The sequence below is a fragment of the Podarcis melisellensis genome (genome assembly GCF_964234715.1).
Source record: "Podarcis melisellensis genome assembly, chromosome: 17".
Taxonomy (NCBI): Eukaryota; Metazoa; Chordata; class Lepidosauria; order Squamata; family Lacertidae; genus Podarcis; species Podarcis melisellensis.
In genome coordinates this window covers 11665342-11682990 of record NC_138534.1, presented here as the reverse complement: position 1 = coordinate 11682990, position 17649 = coordinate 11665342, and the positions used below count along the sequence as shown (strand labels likewise).

Sequence of the window (17649 nt, the reverse complement as noted above, 5' to 3'; positions counted from 1 at the left end):
GTTGCTCTGCTCCTCTCTCTGGGGTCACATTTTAATTCTCCCTCCCTCCATGTCCTTTAGAAGAAGCAAAGGATAGGAGGAAAAACTGAACACCTCTCCTTGAAGACATTGGATTGGGTCGGAGTTTGAATGCAGTAAAAAAAGTAAAACGCTACATAGGAATATGTGAGCAGTTTTCCACTAGTATAGCAGCATAAAATGATTAAAAATTAAGCAATAAAAAGACAAGGCAATAACACGTTATGAATGTAAAAAGTAGGGTGTCATGTGTCCATCTACATTATCAAAAGCATTTTTAACTCTTCCTTAACGTTAAAAACAATAAGTGTAGGTTCGCCTTAGGTACATGTCCAGAGGCAAGATGGTACATCTTGGGTAGGGGCTCTACACACCTGAAGCCTTCTTTGAATTGCTCAACATTTTGCTCAGAAGATGCACAGAATTTGTTTTCTGTAATAATGTCACCAGTGCCAAAGTAGGCAATTAATCACCCCGGTTAAGGCTGCGATACTAGGGTAGGAGTCAACTAATAAGTTCCACTAGTGGAAGTCAGTACGAAGTCTCCCAGTAGTGCAACAGGGATCCTCACAACTTCTCCCCCTGTACACACCCAAAAATTGGCTTGGGGGTTCAGGAGTACCCCTAGACCAGTGTACAAGGGGAGGAGTGGGGGGGGCATTACATCTGCCAAACCGAAAAGTTTGGACTGACAAAACAATTGCTATAAAGCCACATTGAATTCTTCCCCTGGACACATTTACTTGGAAGTAAGCCCTAGTCGACAACACATGAACATGCTTTAGAAACATACATAGGATTGTGCTGTACTTTTAAACGGCTAAATTGCAAACACAAGTATTGGGGGCTTTTCACTTCATGTTAAATTAATGTTTTGTTTTAAAAATGCGTGCTCAGTTTTTTTAAAAAAACTACGGACTTTTCCGCATTCTTTTTTTTTCAGGGTATCAGAGACAGCTGTCCTATAAGCACCCAGATGGGTCCTACAGTGCCTTTGGGAGCAGTGACAAGGAAGGCAACACCTGGTGAGAGCTTGGAAAATGCAGTAATGTGATTGGTCACAGTGAGTGGATGCTTTAAGCAAGATGGTAGCCAGTTCTTCTCTGTTTACGTGGGATAACATTTCATGAAGTGAACTATAGTCCACAGAAAAGTTGCACTGTAGTGTCACTATTCAAGGTGCCACAAGGATCTTTCTTTTTCTCCTCTGGTCACTAACAATTCACTAACAAAAACGTTTACCTTCCTGCCACAGCAGTACCTATTTATCTACTTGCACTGGTGTGCTTTCAAACTGCTAGGTTGGCAGGAGCTAGGACAGAGCAATGGGAGCCCACCCCGTCACAGGGATTCAAACCGCCGACCTTCTGATTGGCAAGCCCAAGAGGCTCAGTGGTTTAGACCACAGTGCCACCCACTCCCACTGGGCTCAAGAGAGCTTGACCCTAGTTTGGCTGTGATTGCTAATATTCCATGGCATTCTTTTGCAGGCTCACTGGCTTCACGTACAAGTCTTTTGCAAGAGCTTCAAAGACCATTTTTATTGATCCAAATGTCCAAACTCAAAGCGTCATCTGGCTGTCCAGCAAGCAAAAATCAGACGGATGTTTCCAAAATGTTGGAAAACTCTTTAACAACGCATTGAAGGTGAAGGCTATGGGCTTGTTGGTTTGTTGCAAAGCTCTCCTTCTGGGGCGGTGATGCTTTTTTACTTCCTGGCAAAATGTAGTGCTTCCTCTCCCTGAGATTTCTGACCCTAAGCTAACTTAAGTCCCTTTATTATTTGGAGATAGGCTGGAAGAAGGAGAAAGATAGAGGGCTCGGGAACAAGAGACTTCTTGTTAGTATTATACATGACCTAGATTTAAGTGAGCCATGAAGTTTCTCGCTGTCACCTCTGAATCACAGCCTAAACCTCTCAGCCTGCTGCACATCATAGGACTATTACGAGGATAGAATGGGATAACTACTAGGTATGCCGAGACACTCGGATAAAAAGCGGGTGTTATGTACTGAAGTTCTCACCCTGGCCCAGCAGGGGAATACTGTAGATAGTTCAGGTCCACATATGCAAATAAGGGATTGAAAGTGATGTTCAGTGATTGGATAGTTACAGAAAATGGTTACTGTTGCGTTCTAGTGGAGCTCTATATAAGCAGGCCGGCTGAACCCTTCAGTTCAGTTCTGTTCTGGCCTGTGAATAAACAATAGCTGTTTGAAGAATCGCTGTGTCATCTGATATGTTCACCCACAACTTAACAGCGGGGAACCAATGTGATTTTAATAACAAACAATGGGCCTTTCAACAGCAGGTAAATGCCTTCATGTTCCAAGAGGCTTTGGGGAACCTCACCAAGCCTGCTATTTGCCTCCATGTTGTCCCCTTCCTTCCTTCCTTCCTTCCTTCCTTCCTTCCTTCCTTCCTTCCTTCCTTCCTTCCTTCCTTCTTCATTTTTTAAACTTGTTCTCTCTTTCTGTGTTGTGCATTTCAAGGGAGGAGTAGAAGATGTGCTTTCGCTGTCGGCCTACATCACTGCAGCTTTCCTTGAGTCTGGATTCCTCAGCTCGGTATTTATTTTCTGGTGTTGTCCAGTTGATTTAGTTCAGGGTCAAAGAAAGTTCCTGTAATAGTAGACTGGGAAGAAATAGTTTAGGCATATAGAAATGGTGGAGAAAGGAGGGCATACATGGACTATTGTCCATGTTTCTGTTTTGAATATCTAGATTGGATGCAGTGTGCCTGGAAGAACAACACTGGATGTTTGCTTGAAGTTTTTAACCTGTTTGATGTTTGTTGTGGCAGCTGCAAACTCTGACAGAGCCTTTCTCTCTCTCCAACCCAGCATCCAGTGGTCCGAAATGCCTTGTATTGCTTGGAGGCCGGATTAGAAAAGGGAAATCTCACTGTCTATGACCAAGCACTTCTTGCTTACGCCTTTCGCCTAGCTGGTAATAAGCCCAAAGCGGATCTCTTATTGGATGAGCTGATTAAATCGGCTACGAAAGTAGGTGAGTCGCATTTCCCAAAATGTTGACATAGAATGAGTGACGTGTTGAAACAAGAATGAGCAGTCATGTGAGCAAAATTATATAGTGTTGTGGACATTCAGGAGTTCCAACCAGGCAGAGGGCCTTCTCGGTAGTGGCGCCCGCCCTGTGGAACACCCTCCCATCAGATGTCAAGGAAATAAACAACTACCTGACTTTTAGAAAGCATCTGAAGGCAGCCCTGTTTTTAATATTCTGTTGGGAGCTGCCCAGAGTGGCTGGGGAGGCCCAGCCAGATGGTCGGAATATAAGAAATAAAATAATAATAATAATAATAATAATAATAATAATAATAATAATAATAATAATAATAATTTATTTTCTTTGCACATAGGCTGGGCCCTCCATTAGACTCACCAAATAAGACCCAAATTTGCATAAAACCTGCATACACTTTGTCACATACAAATTTGTACCTTTTTTTCAGTCAGGGGTAGAGCACACAAAAACGAATCAGAAGTCACAAGTAATAAGCTTTCCAGCAAACAGAATATCAGCAGGTGAAGCAATCCCCAGAATTGTAGTCCCAGACTATGAAAGGCTTACTCAGTTGAATAGCTGCCTGCCACATAGTTGATAAAGGCATGAGAGCTATGCTGACCTCTCCTGCCAACCCTAAACCATGCAAAGAACTCAGGTTTAATGAGTTGTAACTTGTAAATGAGCCTATGCTACTGTAAATATTTTATGGAGCTTTTAGGTAGACAAAACTGCATTCGTTGGGTGACCAGAAGTGGCATTTCAGATGGATGGGGTCAAAAGTGATTTAAGATTTACAGTAATTCTGCTCAGATGGTCACGTTTGGATAAATTCAAGATTTAAATAGTTAAAAAGCAAACAGTGTGTTCATCTGCTGCTGTTATTTATTAATACCTCATAAAAGCTACAGCATCCCCCCCTCCCATTTTTGAACAAAAGGGATTTGAGATCCCCGCTCATGAAGCTCACTTGCTGCCAATGAGTCAGGCACTGTCTCTTTGGCTAACTTGCCTCATGGGCTTCTTTGGAAAGTAAAATGGAGAGGAAAAGAACTGCTATCAGTAAATTGCAGCTAGGAAGGCAACATCATGTGCAATACTGACTCTTTTCTTGAAATTGAAACAGCGTTGAAATACTTGTTAAAATATTCAAAAGCTTTAACTTGCAGAACATATAGCTCAAGAAGGATATATATATATACCAATTCCAAGAACCTCCACAACCAGAGAGGGGGTTTATGGGGGGCATTCACCCTGAATATTGCTCCTCTAGTTAATTTAACCAACCCCAACCCCCCCCATTCCACTGTTGCATTTCCTTAAGGAAGAAAACAACACATCAAAAGATCATATAACATCACTACTTCAATTGCGAAGCACATAGTGAACATTTCTCTCCATTCCACGCTGTTAAAAACAGCAGCAACAAAATGTTTGGGCCGCTCAATATATGTTTAACTTGTGTAACTGTATATGGGGGGGAGATAGAGAGAGAACAAGAAGTGATGAGACTAGAAACCGAAGCTGAATAAAGTCCGGTGGTCTCTGTACAGGGGCTTAATGAGGCAGAGCTCTGCTTCTGTGATATTTCCTCCCTGGATCTGGAGGAAGAGTATCAGATTCCTGCAGGGAAATATTGGTTTGACCTGCCTCTGGACTGTTTCCTTAGCTTGTCTTTCAATTCTTAGGTGGCTCATTATATTGGGAGCGTGAGGATAGGCCACCTGCAGAAGAGGCTCCTTCCTTCTACCCTCGTGCCTCATCGTTTGAGGTCGAGATAGCTGCTTATGTGCTCCTTGCACTGCTCACCGGAACCACACCGACTCCAGCACAACTGACAACAGCTTCGCAGATTGTCCTTTGGCTTACCAAGCAGCAGAATCCTTATGGAGGCTTCAGCACCACCCAGGTATAGTAACTCCTGTGCTCAGTCCTCCATCGCATGGGCTACAGCCAGGCCTCTGCATACTTGGCAATAAAATCATTCATACATATATATATGAATAACTCAGAGGAGTTATGAGCTATGCCATGCAGGGCCATCCAAGATGGACAGGTCATAGTGGAGAGTGTGATCCACCTGGAGCAGGAACTGGCAAGCCACTCCAGTATCCCTGCCAAGAAAACTCCATGGACAAAGACAACAAGAAATATTTATATATATTTGTTGCTGTTACTTAGCTCTTCATGACCCCCTGGACCAGAGCATGCCAGGCACTCCCGTCTTCCACTGCCTCCCGCAGCTTGGTCAAACTCATGTTGGTAGCTTCAAGAACATTCTCCAGCCATCTCATCCTCTGTCATCCCCTTCTCCTTGTGCCCTCAATCTTTTCCAACATCAGGGTCTTTTCCAAGGAGTCTTCTCTTCTCATGAGGTGGCCAAAGTATTGGAGCCTCAGCTTCAGGATCTGTCCTTCCAGTGAGCACTCAGGGCTGATTTCCTTCAGAATGGAGAGGTTTGATCTTACTGCAGTCCATGAAGTCTTGAGGAGACTCATGAGTCTCCTCCAGCACCATAATTCAAAATCATCAATTCTTTTTCTTAAATATAAATTACATTTCAAAATATTCATTTCGACAACCTTAAATCAATGACTTCCCTTCTCCTCTTTCCGTGGTTCATTTTGCATACCATCCATCTCTACATATTTTACATGAGCTTACTAAACTATTCAGTAATCCAACGTTACATGCATCAAATCATATTTACACTGTTGAATTTATCTTAATACTACCAGCATTTTTAAATGAACACAGTTTTCACCCATATACCGAGTAAACATTTTTCCAGTCTTCTTTAAAGGTGCATTCTTCTTGTTCTCTTATTCTATATGTTAAATCTGCAAGCTGCGCATATTCCATCAGTTTAAGTTGCCATTCTTCTTCGGTTAGGACCAGGGGCGTAGGAAGGGGGGATGTGGTGGGTGCAGTCCGCCTCATCTCTGGAGTTGTTTTTTTTACCAAATCCCCCCTGGGCAGGGATCTCCTTGCCAATCACCCCTGTGGGTGCCCGAGCGGCTAGCTACGCTGCTGGTTGGGACCTTGCTTGTTTTCCATTTTGGGGCTAACCAAACATGGGCCGCCATAGTAGCATACAATTGTCTTTTTTGACACCTGGGAATTTCCCTCTGAAGTATCCCCAACAAAAAGGACTCTGTTGTTCTTGTTTTTACAGTACTTCTAAACATTTTTTTCAGTTCATTATATATCATTTCCCAATACTCTTTTACCTTTCTAAGTCCACCACATATGATAAAACGTAGATAAGGTAAAGGTAAAGGGACCCCTGACCATTAGGTCCAATCATGGCCGACTCTTGGGTTGCGGCACTCATCTCGCTTTATTGGCCGAGGGAGCCGGCGTACAGCTTCTGGGTCATGTGGCCAGCAGGACTAAGCTGCTTCTGGCGAACCAGAGTAGCGCACGGAAATGCCATTTACCTTCCCGCCAGAGCGGTACCTATTTATCTACTTGCACTTTGACGTGCTTTCGAACTGCAAGGTTGGCAGGAGCAAGGACCGAGCAACGAGAGCTCACCCCGCCGCAGGGATTCAAACCTCCGACCTTCTGATCGGCAAGTCCTAGGCTCTGTGGTTTAACCCACAACACCGCCCGTGTCCCCCATTGTACATACTCGGCAATAAAATCAACCAAATCAAGAGGGTGGGTAAGGGAAATGAAAGTCTGTGTGGTGTAACAGCTGTGTGGTGTAACAGCTGTGAGTGGAGAGGCCTGGGTTCTACATCCTGCTGGGCCATGAAGCTCACTGCGTGGTGTTGGGTGTGCAAAATGTCTTCTGCCCTTTTCCCAATCCACCCCCTAATGCTGATCTGGGGGATCCCCCGGCCCTCTGGAGCAGATTGGGGGAGAAGAGGGAAAGGGTGTTCCATTGTATTCCTGTGTGCAATGATTTACAACCCTCTCAGCCTCACTGATCTAAGAAAACGTTGTAAAGAGAAAATAAAATATTAATAAAATAACAAAATACTGCTTTATTTGTTATAAGTTGTTTAAGGCATTTTTTATTATAACTTTTTGATTTTTGGATCAAATTGTTATAAAATGTGTGGTTCATGTTGTATATTTGTTGCTTCTTCAGCTTGTAAACTGCCTTGTGTATACACATTGCTTTTTTTTTCTCGGGGGGCGCATCCTCTAAACATTTTGTGAATCTTTGTAAAGGTAAAGGTAAAGGTACCCCTGCCCGTACGGGCCAGTCTTGCCAGACTCTGGGGTTGTGCGCCCATCTCACTCAAGAGGCCAGGGGCCAGCGCTGTCCGGAGACACTTCCGGGTCACGTGGCCAGCGTGACATCGCTGCATCTGGCGAGCCAGAGCCGCACACGGAAACGCCGTTTACCTTCCCGCTGGTAAGCGGTCCCTATTTATCTACTTGCACCCGGAGGTGCTTTCGAACTGCTAGGTTGGCAGGCGCTGGGACCGAGCAGCGGGAGCGCACCCCGCCACGGGGATTCGAACCGCCGACCATGCGATCGGCAAGTCCTAGGCGCTGAGGCTTTAACCCACAGCGCCACCTGTGTCCCATGAATCTTTGTACTTTTGTCCATTTACTGTATTTATTGCCTCCTATTTGAACTATAAAATGCTGATTTTCTTAAGTCAAAATGAGAGTACCCCTAAACATTTTAAAGAAAAAAAGCACTGTGTATACCAATATTTAAAGGCAGTATACAAATTAAAAGTGAAATGAAAAGAAAAATTAAAATAGGATACCTCCCATATATGCTCCTCTGAGTACCTTGAGGGAAAAGGGAGGATGCAAATATGGGGAATAAAAAACAAATTATTCACCAAGAGAAGCTTTTTTGAGATTATGCGTGCTTTTAGTTACCAGTGCGGAAAATTTCAATTTAAAGATATTAAAAGATAATAAAGGAACCACTCTGGCCTGTAAGAGAAATTTATAAACCTTTCCTACATAGCATTTGAACAAAGCTTTAAGCATCCTTTCATTGCCGCTATTCTCTTGCAGGACACGGTAGTGGCTATACAAGCTTTGGCTCTGTTCAGCCAATATACCTTCTCTAAGGATGGCCGGAACTCAGTCAGGATCCACTCCAACAAGCCTTTTGAGAGAGTCTTTGAAGTGAACAATGACAATCGCCTATTGCTGCAGCGGACTTCCCTGCCTGACGTTCCAGGAGAGTATACAGTGGAAGTGAATGGCACTGGGTGTGTCTTTACACAGGTAATTGTTGATGCACCTTCTTTTTATATATATATATAAATTTTTATTAAGGTTTTTTTCATACAAATACATATTAAACAAACAACATTCGTTTTTTATAACATCTTTTCATTCTGCTATGGACTCCCTCACGCCTTCTGCTTCCACTTACATCATTAAAGATAAAACTTTTCCAAGCAAATTATCATTTTGTTTGTAAACCTAAGTCCAATAAGTTTAGTTAATCTCATATATAAAATATAATTTAATGGTAGACAGTTGTTTCTGCTCTGGCATCTTTGTTAACATTCCGCCAAATTGTAATATTTTTGTAAATAAGTTTTAAATTTCTTCCAGTCTTCTTCAACCCTCTCCTCTCCCAGGTCTCGGATTCTGCCAGTCATCTCAGCTAGCTGCATATAGTCCATCAGCTGCATCTGCCAGTCTTCCAGAGTGGGTAGATCTTGAGTCTTCCAGTTCTTAGCGATCAGTATCCTTGCTGCCGTTGTTGCATACATAAAAAATGTTCTGTCATTCTTTAACACATTCTGGCCGACAATACCCAGGAGGAAGGCCTCTGGTTTCTTAGTGAAGGTATACTTAAATACCTTTTTCAGCTCATTATATATCATTTCCCAGAAGGCCTTCACTTTAGGGCAAGTCCACCAGAGGTGAAAGAATGTTCCTTCGTTTTCCTTACATTTCCAACATTTGTTATCAGACGAATGGTATATTTTAGCCAACTTAACTGGGGTCATGTACCATCTATATACCATTTTCATTACATTTTCCTTCAGAGCATTACATGCAGTGAAGTTCAGCCCAGTGGTCCACAACCTTTCCCAATCTTCAAACATAATGTTATGCCCAATATCCTGCGCCCACTTTATCATTGCTGATTTAACCAGTTCGTCTTGTGTATTCCATTTCAGCAGCAAATTATACATTTTTGACAATACTTTAGTCTTAGGTTCTAACAGTTCTGTTTCCAGCTTCGATCTCTCCACCTGGAACCCTAGCTTTTTATCATTCTTAAACACTTCTTTAATCTGAGCATAGTGTAACCAGTCTCGCACTTTATCTTTCATTTTCTCTAAACTCTGCAATTTCCAATTGTCTCCATCTCTTTCCAATATTTCCCAATACTTTGGCCAGTTGGCCTCCATATTGGGTCTTTTTCGGGCCTTAGCCTCCAAGGATGACAGCCACCTCGGAGTTTTATTCTCCAATAAGTCTTTGTATTTTGTCCATACACTAAACACTGCTTTTCTGACAATATGGTTCTTAAAGGCCTTATTAATCTTAACCTTATCATACCATAAATATGCATGCCATCCAAATGTGTTATTAAAGCCTTCCAAATCCAACAGGTCCGTGTCTTCCAGAAGTAGCCAATCTTTTAGCCAGCAAAAAGCTGCGGCTTCATAATACAACTTTAAGTCCGGCAGGGCAAAGACCCCTCTTTCTTTCGCATCCGTTAGTATCTTAAACTTAATTCTGGGCTTTTTGCCCTGCCAGACAAATTTAGAGATATCTTTCTGCCACTTCCGGAAGCACTCCGTTTTATCTACGATCTGCAATGTCTGAAACAAGAACAACATTTTTGGCAGTACGTTCATCTTGATGGCAGCTATTCGGCCTAACAATGAAAGTTTTAATTTTGACCAACTATCCAAGTCTCTCTTAATTTCCGACCAACATTTTTCATAATTATCTTTAAATAAACTCAGATTTTTTGCTGTTATATTTACCCCTGGGTATTTCACTTTCTTGACCACTGTTGATGCACCTTCAGGGCTGTCTTAAGCATATGTGGTGCCAGGGTGCAAAGATCTGGCCGCCCCCCCCCCGCCCCCAGGTTGCCCAGTCCCAGGTGTGCAGGAGGGAGGAGCCAGCCAGCCAGCTGGCCGCCTCAGCATCTTGCTGGCTCGGTCGCCCCCGAACTTGCGGCACAAAGCCTCCCGCAGCAGAAGAGCCGGCCATGGTGCTCCAACCGATGGGTGGGCTCTTCCCCAGACAGACTCAATTCTCGGGCCCTGGACTCTCAGCCTGGCGCCCCTGAGAGCCCAGCGCCCGGGTGCCCCGCACCCCTAGCGCCTATGGGTAAGATGGCCCTGTGCACCTTGCACACTTCCAAAGATGAAAAGGATTTCAAATGCCATCTTTCGCTATGTGCACATTATTCATTGTGGCACTAGCCAGGGATGGCGGCAGGATTTCCTGAGCCTGGTACACTATATGTGTGAAGTGAAGGCCCAAGACAGGTGTTGATCATGATGTGAGCTGCGCACAGGTGGTCTGAAGCAAGCAAGCGAGCTACCACCATTCCTGTGGAGCCTACTTTTATTGAGACAAACATGCAAGCTAGGCAAATACATTTTTGGGCTGTGACCTTTACACATCTTCCGTCCCGAAATCCTGGGGTGGTACAAAGCTATTTTGGCACCTGTTCCACAGCGTCGTTTTCCCCTTGTACAATGTATGACGAATGGAGACAAAGGTCTCATGGAAAAGGGTTACAGACAGGACACCGCAAACTGCTGAGATCGCGAAAGGCCATGCAGAGGTGGAACGATGTACCAGACAGCTGTGGCTTGTCTGGGGGGGGGGTTCCCTGCACCCCAAGGTCACGCGTGCAGGCAGACGTGGCTGCCTGCTAGTGGGGAAGTGTGCTCCCTCCGGACCCCACTCCCCACTCCGCGATATCCCTACAATGTGGGTTGGGGCCCCTGCTTCACTGGTCCACCCCACAATCTGTTGATTATGTTGTTGTTGTTGTTGTTGTTGTTTGTTGTTGTTATTCATGGAATTGTAGAGTTGGAAATGAGCACAAGGCTAATCTAGTCCAACCCCCTGCAATGCAGGAATCTTTTGCCTAACCCACAACCCTGAGATTAAGAGTCTCATAGCGACTGAGCTAAGCAGGCAAGTCATTATGACTAATTTAATTTCTTTACCGCTTTACGTTTTTAAGAGAGAGAGAAACCTCAAAGCGGTTTGTGGCACATTGAAGCATCAAATAAAACGATCCAGAACACAACGTTACTGAAGAAAGTCAGATATAAAGCAACATAATGAACAAGAAACATATCTTAAGGATTCCAAATAAAACAGAATGTCTCTATGGACACAAATTCTGCTTGCAAAGCTAATTTGGCTTTGTATGAGAGGATAGGTGGTGGTTGGCAGGAACCAAGCAATACTTCTAGGAACTAAAAGAATCTGCAAAATATGTGGACGTAGGTGATAACAAGATACACATGACCACCACAGGCAACAATATCTCTCTCTCATTTACTATCATTTAAGACTCTAAATAAGCTAGTGACGCTCTTCAAGACTATGCCTTTCACACACATTGTGAAGGCCACATTGCCTTTAGTTTATTCTTTCACTCCCCTGTTTTTTATTCCATGTTTTCTAGGCACTTATGAGATACAACGTCCTCCTTCCCAAAAAGTCTTCTGGGTTTTTCCTCTCTGTGCAGACGGCAAACGTCTCTTGTGGAGACACCTTCCAGACAAAGTTTGCCATTGCCATCACAGCCAGGTACCTTTTTATCAGCCTCGTATGCATAGATTGTATGTGTGTGGAAGGAAAAGAAAAAAAGGTGTAACTTAAAACGACAGTTCCAGAGAGACAGAGCAGAATAGTCCTGCGGCTGCGTACATTCCTGTATGTGGTTCTATTCTCAACCTTTTAAAATGGGTTTCAGTTCAGTAGTCTGGCATGTAAACAATAAGCTGGTGAAGGTTGCAGTCCTGTGCATTTAGGCCTAAGCTCCATTGATAACAGGTATTTCTGGGTATGAATGCAGAAGGGATAATTACAGGGACTATGAATATGGATGGATATGGACAATACGAGTGTGTTGCTGGAGTAACTGGACATGAGAAGGGGTTAATTTCCTTCATGAGTATAATCACCCCATGGATGAGCTAACTGCAAGTGCAAGATCAGCCAGGCCAGTTGCTATGGTAACAGCCCAGTGCCCCAACTATATCTGTGAATTAATGCATGTTGGCTCACTTGCAGAGTCTGTTAGCAGAGCTGTCCAGTGTTACGTCCTGAATTGATGAAATTATTTAGAGCAACGGAGATACTTTGTACTTGTATGTATCTGTATATATCTGTATCTACAAGTTGTATATCTCTACGTTCATAACTGTGTTACTGAGCCTTATCTTCTGCAACAGAAAACTATCTGAACCTTTCTCTGCTTCCGTGTAGTGACTGGTACAGGGAGCAACTTCCACTGTGTGGGTATCTCACCTGAGATTTCCAACATGTGTGTAATTTGCAATTATGACAATGTTTTAGTACCCCTAGGATTTCATCCCAACATCAGATGTATAGACAGCAAGTCCCTCTGTCGTATGTTAGCTATCTAGCTTCCCACAAACCGCACCCCGGTCCCCAATGGGCAGCTGCTGCCACAGTACTGGAGATTGCATTTCCTAGAAGTACTGGAGTCATTACCAGCCAAGTAGGCACGGAATGACAGTGGCCAAGGTATTTGAATCTGAAATGACTGCTCTGAGATGGTAAAGGAGCTCCAAGGCATAGACAGAGTACAAACACACAATTTGTAAGCAACAGCATTTTCCCTCTTATCCTCCAGATGCATTTTACCGCTAAACAATTAAATATATATATTGCACACTGTATCCCAAGATGGCTTTGGTCTAGGGATTCAGATTGACCCAGTCTTCCTTTCCTTTCAGATACACTGGGAAGCGCAATAGCTCCAACATGGCCATCATTGATGTGAAGATGCTTACAGGCTTTGTACCTAACCAGGCATCCCTGCAAAAGGTAAATGTAAAACGTGGAATGGCTTTGGGGAATAGGATTGTGGGGCATTTAAATTTGCAAACGCATCACCTGCCACAAGAGATGGGAGGCTTCACCTACTGGCTCCCACCAACCTGGCTATGGCTACCAATCAGATAATGTGGCCTGTGTGTCAGACAGCCAAAGGTCTATGCCCACACTAGTCAGCTGTACCCTGTCCCTGCAAAAAATGTCAGTTTGTTGGTGCTGAGTACTGGGATGTGGAGCAGGGTGACCTTGAGTTGCTTCCAATGAAGTAAAACGAGGGCTTGGCTGACTTTCCTCCATGCAGACCATCCAAGTGTCCCTATTTTTCAGGAACATCCCTCATTTAGAGAAGCTGTTCCAGCTTCTGATTTGATCCCAGAATGTCCTGTTTTTCCTTAGGTTGTCTCTATTTTCATTGGAGAAATGTTGGAGGGTATGGAGTTATCCAACCCCCGAGCCATCTGAAGGCAATCCTGTATAGGGAAGTTTTTAAAATGTTTAATGTTTTATTATGTTTTTATATACATTGGAAGCTGCCCAGAGTGCTAGGGCAACCCAATAAGATGTGTGGGGCATAAATAGTAAAATTATCATTATAGAACGGGACATCCCTATTTTCATAAGAGAAATGTTGGAGGGTACGTCCATGCCCCATCTACCTTTGTGGGGTCCTGTGCCCACCTCCATACACGGCATTGCAACAGATTTTACCACCAGAACTGCTCTGGGAAGGAAGCGGTGAAGGTCGCCCGTAACCACAATAAATATCATTGATGACAGTTACATTCCAAGGAAACAGGATATGGGGAATAATCCTACAAGTAACTGCATCCTGGTCATTGATTGCAGAGAACTGGCTTCTTCCAAACATACAATGTGGCTTTTCAACATTCTAAAATGTAACAGACTCCACTTGTTCTCTTTCCTTTTCATAAAGATGATCTATAATACATATATTTTATTGTTTCACGATGGATGCATGCATCAATATTATTCCAGCAAAGTTTATTGATTTCTTACATCTGTATCTAATTCGTCCCATGTTTCCATTTTGTGTGCGTATTGCAATCCTTTGTCTTAAATAAAAATAAAGAAAACCTATCGCCAATGAAAGCAGATGAAGGCAAAGAAGTAAACAAATACCTTTGGTGCAAACTGTGCATTTGTTAATTAGGTGTGATCAAGTGCTGCCCCTTGAGCCTTGCAAAGCATTCTCCCCATGATGTGTTAGAAGTCATTCCATACTCCTTCTAGTGTGTCTTCAGATGGCCAGTGAAGGTTCTCATCTTTCCTGTGCTTCCTTGTTCACAGCTTCGTGATGACAGAATTGTGATGAAGGTGGAAAGCAAAGAAAACCATGTCATCATCTACCTGGACGACGTATGTTCTGCTCAGATCTGCCTCTTGTTTTGTGGAGTATTAACTGGCTACAAGACTAACGATTCCCATTGTGCTTTTATTCCCAGGTCACATCCAAGGAAATCAGTTTCAGCTTCATAGTTGCCCAAGACCTTTCAGTTTCAAATATCAAACCAGCCTGGGTGGTCATGTATGACTACTATGAAACAGGTAAAGAAAAATAATATGCCATAGAACAGCCTTCCCTCATCTGATGCCATCTAGATTTTTTCGACTGCCAACTGCCTTCATCCCTGACCAGTGACCATTCTGGCTGGGGCTGACGGGAGTTGTAAACTGAGAGAAAACTTTATTCTATACCTAGGCCTTGGACCTTTTAGAAGTGGGTGGGATGTTTTTAATGTATTGATGTAGGAGTTTTGCTTCTTTGATGTTTGGTTGTAAGTCATTTTGGGTTGCCTTGGGCAAGATAAAGCAACTGAAAATAATATTAAGAAATAATAAAATCATGAGAGCATTATTATTATTTTCATTTTTTAAATTGAAAAAAATAACATTGGAAGGCATCAGGTCTGTCTGTGGTAGAATTAATTTGCCATAAAGCATATGGGATGGTCAAATAATCAAATTCTTTTACTTTCTCTGCTACAGATGAAATTGGTATTGCTGAATACAAGTTTCCTTGCCGTGCTGATGATCCTTGAACCCTTTGGATAATTGGGAGAAAGTAAGTTGGAAGATAGGAGCATCAAACTTGGACGATCGTTATCCAACGACTGGGGATGGGGAGAAAGGCGGTGAAGAAGATGGTTGCATAGAAAGGATCCAGCAATGGTCTTCTGTGTATTACAGTTGGTCTTCTCTAAAAGCCATGAAAAGTCTTTACTTTTTCATCTACAGTCATGGAAGGAGTAGACACTCACTGGCCTCAGAAATTAAAAGTGCTAGAAGACATTCACATCATAGCTTCAACGCAACAAAAGATGAGGGAATGATTTCACACTCCAAACATCTTTCACTCATAAAGGCATCCTTGCAAAAGAATTTCAGAATTGCATGACATTCTGAACCAAAATGTATTAGGAAGTTTGATTCTGGATGTTTAGCATTCAGTCAAGAATAGCATAACATCCTTCTCTGGGAAGGGGAATAGTGGTTGCAATGAGTGCCCCTGTTTGCCTTGCTGAGGGACAAATAATATATTTTTTGTTAGAAGATCAGCAATTTCACATTTGAGTTATTTGAGAACTCTTGGGTGGATGCCATCTGGACTCGGCAATTTGTCAGTTTTCATCTTCTTTATTAGGCCTAAAACTTTATCTCTTGTCACCACCACCTCCCTCAGTTCCTCAGACTAACTTTCTTGGAAAAGTTATTTCATAATAATAATAATAATATAATAATAATTTATTATTTATACCCCGCCCATCTGGCTGGGCCTCCCCAGCCACTCTGGGTAGCTTCCATAGAAAGCAAAAATACAGTAAAATATCACACGTTAAAAACTTCCCTGAACAGGGCTGCCTTAAGATGTCTTCTGAATGTCAGGTAGTTGTTTATCGCTTTGACATCTGCTGGAAGGGCGTTCCACAGGGCGGGCGCCACTACCGAGAAGGCCCACTGCCTGGTTCCCTGTAGCTTTGCTTCTCGCAATGAGGGAACCGCCAGAAGGCCCTCGGCATTGGACCTCAGCGTCCGGGCAGAATGATGGGGGTGGAGATGCTCCTTCAGGAATACTGGACCGAGGCCGTTTAGGGCTTTAAAGGTCAGCACCAACACTTTGAATTGTGCTCGGAAATGTACTGGGAGCCAGTGTAGGTCTTTCAAGACCGGTGTTATATGGTACCTGTTATATTTCAGGTACTGGGATCTGCCCTATATTTTCCGTTGTGAAGACAGGTGCAAGGGAAGTTTCCCTCTTCTTGAAAGCAATGTTCTCCTTCTCCGAGACTCTCATTCTCTCTGATAGCAGGGGAACTATCATTGTGGGAGTGGGGCACAGCTATAATGTCCCCCCCCCCAAGGCCTCATCCACCAACCTCTCTGCCTCTCTTAGCTCTTCCAGGTCTGCCACCTTGGCCTTAAGATAACAAATTTGTTCCTGGAGAGCCAGGAGCTCATCGCACCCTGTACACACTCATGACTTCTGTCAAACAGGGAGATAAGTTGTACATGTGACAGACAATGCAAAATACTGGAAAGCCTTTTTGCCCCTGCTGGCAACTCTAATTGCCTAGTTGCTTTTGTAGTTTAAGGTGCTTTATTTAGAACTTGGGTTTTCCGAAAGTCAATGAAGGGAGGGACAGAATGACACGACCTGGCCTCTTCTCTCTTCTCACACACATCTGCTTAACTTGCATTGGTGCTTTGCCAGGGGGATCTCCCTGTAGCTCATGGATCAGGTTCCCCACTTTTGTTGTTGTTGTTTAGTTGTTTAGTTGTGTCCGACTCTTCATGACCCCATGGACCAGAGCACGCCAGGCACTCCTGTCTTCCACTGCCTCCCGCAGCTTTGTCAAACTCACGTTCATAGCTTCGAAAACACTGTCCAACCATCTCGTCCTCTGTCGTCCCCTTCTCCTTGTGCCCTCAATCTTTCCCAACATCAAGATCTTTTCCACGGAGTCTTCTCTTCTCATGAGGTGGCCAAAGTATTGGAGTCTCAGCTTCAGGATCTGTCCTTCCAGTGAGCACTAAGGGTTGATTTCCTTAAGAATGGATCGGTATGATCTTCTTGCAGTCCATGGGGCTCTCAAGAGTCTCCTCCAGCACCATAATTCAAAAGCATCAATTCTTCAGCGATCAGCTAGCTTGCTCTAAATTTATACACCACCTGGCTAGTTCCTCCTAGCTGCAGTGTCTGCTTCTCAAAACTAAAATGATATTTCTGTAGTTTTACTCTGATAATTGTTCCCAAGTGTCATATTTCAGTATCTAAAACTAAGGCATCAAACAGTAGCCTGTGGAAGTTGAGCCATTCATCGTTTTAAATTGGGTTAATTAATGGTTTATTTTGTTTGTTTCCGCAGTACAAAGTTATATCGTCATGAAAAGATATTCCTCAATTACGTCTGCAACCATCCTAAGGGAGGTGCTCAGGAAGAATCATATTTGTTAAACTATTAGGTCTTGGAAGAAAATCACTAGAAAATACACCTTTCAACTGAGAGTTCTGTCACTCATTTCAATGAGAGGCTGTTTCATCATTTCTTTGCAATAAAATCTTGTGATTATGAA

At 43.3% G+C, this 17649-nt stretch overlaps 1 protein-coding gene across 2 annotated transcripts in view; it reads left to right on the top strand.

Annotated features, from left to right (window-relative positions):
• LOC309359746 (ovostatin-like) overlaps positions 1–17649 on the top strand; it is a 58944-nt gene extending 41295 nt beyond the window's left edge. For both annotated transcript variants that reach the window (XM_081893758.1, XM_081893759.1), the window contains 12 exons: positions 962–1043; positions 1509–1665; positions 2512–2586; positions 2862–3027; positions 4734–4954; positions 8038–8253; positions 11657–11781; positions 12957–13047; positions 14365–14433; positions 14520–14622; positions 15064–15139; positions 17442–17649. In XM_081893758.1, the coding sequence (XP_081749884.1) occupies positions 962–1043; positions 1509–1665; positions 2512–2586; positions 2862–3027; positions 4734–4954; positions 8038–8253; positions 11657–11781; positions 12957–13047; positions 14365–14433; positions 14520–14622; positions 15064–15116 (1358 nt within the window). In that variant the 3' untranslated portion in view covers positions 15117–15139; positions 17442–17649. The remainder of the gene's footprint in view (positions 1–961; positions 1044–1508; positions 1666–2511; positions 2587–2861; positions 3028–4733; positions 4955–8037; positions 8254–11656; positions 11782–12956; positions 13048–14364; positions 14434–14519; positions 14623–15063; positions 15140–17441) is intronic.